Source organism: Clupea harengus, chromosome 2, assembly GCF_900700415.2.
Source record: "Clupea harengus chromosome 2, Ch_v2.0.2, whole genome shotgun sequence".
NCBI classification, from domain to species: domain Eukaryota; kingdom Metazoa; phylum Chordata; class Actinopteri; order Clupeiformes; family Clupeidae; genus Clupea; species Clupea harengus.
Window position 1 is genome coordinate 31,593,161 of NC_045153.1, and position 6,910 is coordinate 31,600,070.

General features: G+C 41.2%; 1 protein-coding gene across 2 annotated transcripts; it reads left to right on the plus strand.

Annotated features, from left to right (window-relative positions):
- The first annotated feature begins 2,386 nt into the window (after positions 1–2,386).
- stx19 (syntaxin 19) lies at positions 2,387–6,093 on the plus strand. 2 transcript variants are annotated; one of them, XM_031579458.2, is made up of 2 exons: positions 2,387–2,693; positions 4,254–6,093. In XM_031579458.2, the coding sequence occupies exon 2, from the start codon at positions 4,328–4,330 to the stop codon at positions 5,210–5,212; it is 885 nt and encodes a 294-aa protein (XP_031435318.1). In that variant the 5' UTR covers positions 2,387–2,693; positions 4,254–4,327; the 3' UTR covers positions 5,213–6,093. The 2 variants fall into 2 exon arrangements, with proteins under 2 accessions (XP_031435318.1, XP_012675260.2); XM_012819806.3 differs by having other exon boundaries at positions 2,387–2,651.
- The last annotated feature ends 817 nt before the right edge of the window (positions 6,094–6,910 follow it).

Sequence of the window (6,910 nt, forward strand, 5' to 3'; positions counted from 1 at the left end):
ACACAGGTAAGGTAAGGTAAGCGGTGTGCAGTACACAGGTTAAGTAAGCGGTGTGGCCCTGGGCATAAAGCTGTCATAGCATCAAACATTTTGATAGCAGTGAAAATACTGATAATAGTCTTATGATACTTCTAGTCTCATGATACTGATAATAGTCTCATGATGATATCATATCACTGGACACTGATGAACATGACTGTCATGACACATTATGACTTATGGCATCTGTCATGTAATGCTTATCACACGGTTATGCCAGAAGATTCAGTAAAAGGTCTGCAAATGCCGTTTTTACAATGACAAATATACACAATAATGACTGATAATGGTCACATGGCATGTGTGTGTGTGTGTGTGTGTGTGTGTGTGTGTGTGTGTGTGTGTGTGTGTGTGTGTGTGTGTGTGTGTGTGAGTGTGTATGAGTGTGTGTGTGTGTACACATACTGTATCTAGTGTGGTATCCATGAGTTATGCATCTCCAGTAAATCATAGCACTGGAGATGCATAATTCTAATGTCATTTCCTACAGGACAAAGTAATGGGAAATTTCATAGAAATATTTCATAGATTTTTGCTGAATGTTTACACATCCATAAATGGAATATAAAAATGAAAAATGCATTGCAATTTGTATATTTATTGTTCAGGAGTAAAACAGATGGTTGGAGAATTTTGATACTCTACAGTGAGTCTCTGGAATAAAGTGAACGGCACTTAAACTCCCCCTCTACAAATGTCTGAGCATTTCTTTCCACCTAGTAGATTTCACCATCCATTTCACATGTAGCTGCCCTTTGACAGGGTGATTTAATGCCAAACCTCAAAACATCCCAGGGATATGAAATGTTTGTTTAAATAAGGATTTATTCTGGGCAGATTGGCATGGGCTTTGGTCTTTGAGTCTGTGTTCCTCTTCTGAGTCCAAACGGGAGATTGATTATGAGTTAGTGACCTCCTCTAATGTCTGATCGGTGAGTTTTTTTGCCAGAGTTCCATTGTGGTCGGAGTAGTCTCCAGCTCCTTCATTGGCTGCTCTCCACTCGGTCCACTGACAGAGAGGAATGAGAGAGGAATGCTGACTGGCTGAGTCGGGTGACTGTGTGTTACCATCATCATCTCCATGTCTCTGCATCTCTTCCACATTTGGCTGGTGCCTCCATCTCCAGCTCCTTCACATCCCCGAGGAGAGGAGCAGCATATTTCAGCAAGCACACACTCAACTCCCACGCTGACCTAAAAGACTCTGTCCTGAGGCTAGGACTGTGAGAAGTTCTTTTTTACTGACTGATCTCAACTTTCCCAACATTGAGCCTTTATCAAAAAAGAAGTTTTATGGAGAAAGTACTTTGTAGCACACTGAAGTGTGTGACTGCTTCATTCTGATGGATGGATGATGTAGAGGTTCTGTAGAATCTTTCTGTCCATACATTCTCCCTTGTGAACATAAAAACTTTTTTTTGATATTGGTGCGGTGGTTCAAGTAAGCAGACTATATTCACTTCCTTCAAGCCTCTGTGTCTCTCCACTCCACTCCACAGTGGACACAGTTGCAAAAAAACTCATTGGTATATTCAGGCGCCAGATCAAAACAGTTTAGTATGACATAACAAAATGTCAACGGAATATCATCCCCACCTAGTCAGTTCTTCAGTGGGTAGATGTAGCACATATTTGAAATGCAGTGGAGTTAAATCAGGGCTCACTGAACATAACTCATAATGGTGGCATATATTCTGACCTACTGAAAACTGAACCTCTGCCCCCAGAATGAATGGGCCTGATTGGGCCTGTTTGTTGATTAGCCTATGGAGGGACACGGAGACTTGCACTGTAATATCTTCATGTGGAATGGAATGTTTGTCCTGATGTGCTAGGAACACCATAATGATTGCTACATTGTTTCGTTTCAGTCTATTCAGGGTATTCAGTTGCAAGCCCAACAAAGTCGATCCCAATATCAACGTATTCAATGTAACAGTTGTAATGTGTTTATATATATAGTAAACTTTTGATGCTAGTTTTCTTTTGTTTTTCTAGTTTGTTTTGTAACCCACATAAAAATGGGGCCTTATACTGGCTTTGTTTTGGTTTTACCATGAGGGGGCAGCTTACGAAAGCCAATCTTAACAAACTCTAATCCTTGTCAGAGGCAATCAGAGCTGCTTCACGAATCTATTGTTATGTCTCACCAGCACGGCCCAAGGCTGTGTGAGTGTGTGTGTGTCTGTGTTGGGGGGTGCGCTGTGTGTACTCCTGTTCCTGTCTCACACTTAACCCTTACTTCTACGGCCTAAAGAGTGTCACCCTCACTGCCCTAACAAAACTCTCGCCCTCAGGCACGTGGAGGCGTGGCCTCAAAGTAGCCTGGCCAGATTTCCCAGGAGTCTTTGTTGTTCCTCTCAGGGATAACTGGAAACAGCGTACTAGGGGGGATGTTTCTCACGGAACACACATGTGTAAGAGCAAGTCCTTTCACAGCCAGTCCGGAGCTAAGAATGCATCTGAGGAATCCTTGACTTAAGGACTTCATTCTCTCAAAAGGTGCTTTAGACAGATCTGAGATGTATGGCTGAGTCGAACAACGGGCAACATTCCTGGTGCACCTATTATGGAATAAGGATCAGAATGTCAAGGATCATTGGAAAGTAGAGGTAACAATCTCTCAGGCTGTGATAGTGAAAGAAAATGTGACAGTGAGTCTACTTTTGTATAGAGTTGCGGTGTATGAAACTCATTTGTGCAGTGGGCAAGGCACTGTTTGCTAATCTTTATCTGATTACAGACATTTGCAGTGAAATAGCAGGGCTTCCATAATGTAGATAAGATCTGGGTGTGGATAAACACTACAGGATACTGTTCTTTAACCCTTTTAGTACAATGTTGCCATGACACCTGTCCTTTGTTTATTGATCAAAAAGACAATCACCTGAGTTGTGTAAAAGTTAACACTTATCCAGCGATTTAAAAAAGCTATACAAACAGCCACAGAATGAAAAATCAAGTCATTCATAACTTATATTGTTTAGAGGAGTACTGGGCAAAACAGTAAAAGACATACCATTCTAACATTAATACTGAATGCTTTCTTTTACAATATTGTTTCTTTGCAATTAGTCTTTTGTTTTGTCATACTCAATACAAATTCCTATTCAAACAAGGTCATTTTGACCATAAGTACATCCTTATATTTGTTGGAAATCCTGTGACATCATCTGAGATGATGTTGGGAGTGTCAACATGGGAATGGTCCATATAAATATGGGTGTCTTCAACCTGACTGAAAAATGGTCAGTGTACTGTCTAGAGTAGGGGAAACATGGTTCAAAACCCTGACATCCAAGCTTTATCCTGTAATAAAGGTGTTCTAGACCAAAATGTTGGAAGTAGGGCATACCGATGTTGGGTGATTTAAAAAAACAAAAAAACAAACTCAAAACCTTGGGCTTCGCCATTACAGTGTTAGATTGCCACCAGAGGCCTAACACCCAGGGCGAGCAGAAAACTCCACACAGAGAACAAAGACCACTTTTATATTCATAAGCTTTTGCTCTAAGGAGATTGGGTGGGACACGCACACACACACACACACACACACACACACACACACACACACACACACACACACACACACACACACACAAAGGCATTTTCACTCTTTCCTCTTGGAAATCCAACTAGCAGTTGGCTAGTCAGTGATTTTGAGCTTTCAGCTCCACTCCTTCCACCCCACCCTTAGTCTTCTTATTTCAAAGATTCATTTTGCTTCCAAAACCACAATCCACAGACTCAACCAGGGATGAAAAATGCCATCAACATTTATCTCTGCATTAATTCCACAGGCAAATCAGCCTGCTAAAGCTCCTGCATAGTTTGTCATCTCAAGTTCACCGCTTGGCAGTGTGTGTGTGTCAGAGCAAACTTTATTAATTATATCATGTAATGATTAATATGCTGTAAATAGAGGAACTATAGCGAGCCACAAAATGGTCCTTTATTTAATAGTGAAACTTGCGCTGGCAAATCTCTGACCTTTGCTTATTATCCAATAAATGCATGTAATTTGACTTTAATGTCTAAGATAGGGAAAAAAGCACTCAGAAAACTATTTACCATCCAGATGCTTCATCATGCTACTAAAATGTTTTAAAATGGCTTTTTCACTAAATTGATAATAAATATATGAATATACATGGAAATTATACCAAAGCTTTAGATAAGGTTATGAATGACTGATCTTTATTTCTTTACTTTAGGGCACACTGCCATTTCAGTGTAGAAGTAGAGTAAGATTTAGAAGAAGTACAGCCCAACTCCCCAACCAGGAGCCATGAAGGACCGCATGGAGGAGCTGCGACAGAGGGTGAAGTCCAGTCGGGACCTGAACGGCAGCGACCCTTTTAGCGAGGACTATGACGACGATGAGCTATTTCCACCACCTCAAGCTGTGATCTTTGAGGAAGAACCAGTTCTGGAGAACTTCCTGTCTGAGGCTCAACGCATCCGTGACAGCATCGACGAACTAGAAGCTGAGGTGAAGAAGTTCAGCCAACAGCAGCGCAACCTGGTGGCCACCATGAGGCGCCTCAGCGTCATGAAGAAGGAGAGCAGGATCACGCGCGACATCAAGCTGCGCGCCGAGAGCCTCCACAAGAAGCTGGACATGCTGGCCAAGCAGGCCAAGAAGATGGAGGTTGAGCTGGGCCCCAATGCAGCCACAGTGCGCGTCCAGAAAACCCAGCATGCCGATCTGCTCCGACACTTCCAAAGAGTGATGCTCCAGTACAACAACTCCCTGCTCAGCAAGCAGGACAAGTGTAAGCACTTCATCCGCCGTCAGCTGGAGGTGTCTGGGCGGGCAGTGACTGAGGCGGAGGTGGACGACATGATGGAGCAGGGGAAGTGGGAAGTGTTCAACGAGAACATCCTGCTGGACTCCAAGATCACTCGCCATCAGCTGTCAGAGATCGAGCAGCGGCACAAGGAGCTGCTCAACCTGGAGAGTAACATGAAGGACCTGAGGGACCTCTTTCTGGATGTTTTCTTGCTGGTGCAAGAGCAGGGAGAATACATTGAGCGAATCCAGACAAATGTCGAGAGGACACAAGATTATGTGCAGGTCACAAATGAGAAGTTTAAAATGGCTGCCAGGTACAAGAAGAAGAATCCTTTGAAGAGACTGTTGTGTTGCTGCTGTCCTTGGAGCTGCTGCTGACAACAGGGGAAAATCGAACAAAAAAAGTTTTTAAAAAAAAACATTGCTGAGGCACAATGCACTTTAAGACACAACTGCACCGCAAAGACTTTTCTACTCTCCATTTCCTCGTAAGACACAAACACATTTCAAGTAAGAATACAATCACATCAATTGTATATTTTTTAAATTAAAAACAGAATAAATGAATAGATATTTTATTCATCAAGAATGTACACTTCGTGGTCAATATTTATGAGTTCTTCATACATTGCAGATGAAACACTCTCATCACTCTCATCATATCAGTGAAATACATGTGAAGTTCTTTCTCTGTACTTAACCGTATTAACAGCATTAATCAGTAAACTAGTTGCTGACATGATGGACTAGAAATGGAGGACATATTTAGTCAGCTGCACGGGTATCGGCTGTCAGGCCACACAGTGGAGCTTAGGTGTGCCCAGCCATCCGACACACAAACCTGTTGTTGGTCGGTCAGAGGCCACAGGCATGAGGGTAATATTACCAGATTAACTGAAGTGAGTCAACAAAATCACAAAGAGCAAAGGCTGTTCCTCACACTTGCATGGGCACACCCAAAAGACTGGTTTCCAGGAAACTTAAATATTAGGGCCTCCTTATTTAGACTGACCAATATGTTAAGTATGAATTCAATTATTGGTGATAACAATGTATATGCATTGCATTTACATAGTCCCATATTTATTGTCATGTCTTGAGCCATGCAATGAACTGAATAACTTGCTTGAAGTGATATTTTAGCAAGTGTAATGTATAACAATGTCTTACAAATAATTTACCTCAGCTAAACCTTGATAGGGTGGGAAAACAGGATGTAGGTGTAGACCCATTCAAACATTAAACGTTCTACGAAGCAACTCTGCCACCTAGTGTCTCTAAGTATAACTTTGTGACATTGTCTTTCTGGTCTCATCACTACAATTATTAGATTTGGATCCCACCATTTAGACAACTCACATTCACATTTAATGGGACTCATTCTGCCACATTCCTTTGCCTCTGAATGCCACCCAGGTCAGTTATGGGTTTACCTGTCCTTAGACATTCCTTTAATTGAAAAAAATCTTAAAATAAATGTATGGGGGCCGATATGTTTGTTAAGCATAGTATGTATGAGTCTAAAACATCACAAATTAAAAAATTGTCCTAGATTGGTCACGACAGGATTTTGTTTTGTGAAATACAGTATAGAAACTATGACGGCCAGCCTAGTCACCATAACATTCTCAAATACTTATTAGATAAATATAAATAATATAAATTAATATTAAATACAGGTAAATAACCCATAAATAACACATAAAGACAACATAATATTAAGTTATGGCAGCAAGTTGGAAAGTCCATTTAGAAGCACAAAAAAAATGTTTATGCCCTGCAGAATAGAAAATGTTTTAAATTTTTGTTCGTAAATTTCTCTTCTTTCTCTGTCTGAAATCTCTTTCTTTATCACGTGGAAAATATTTCAATTGCCGTAAATAAGTAAACAGTGATGGTGTTCAGGGGAAAAGAAATGTGTTTATATGGAATAATTTGAGTAGACTCAGTGGCTGATTAAGCATACTTTTGACAGGCGGGTCCTATATTCCAGCTTTGGCAGTGATACACATGATAGGTGTGGACTTGAGTAGTGTGCAGCCTTCCCAACACAGTACACAGTCTGGTATGTGTCCT

What these genes read in the sequence shown, in the direction of transcription:
- stx19 (XM_031579458.2), top strand. Translation starts at nt 4,328, where the DNA reads ATGAAGGACCGCATGGAGGAGCTGCGACAGAGGGTGAAGTCCAGTCGG.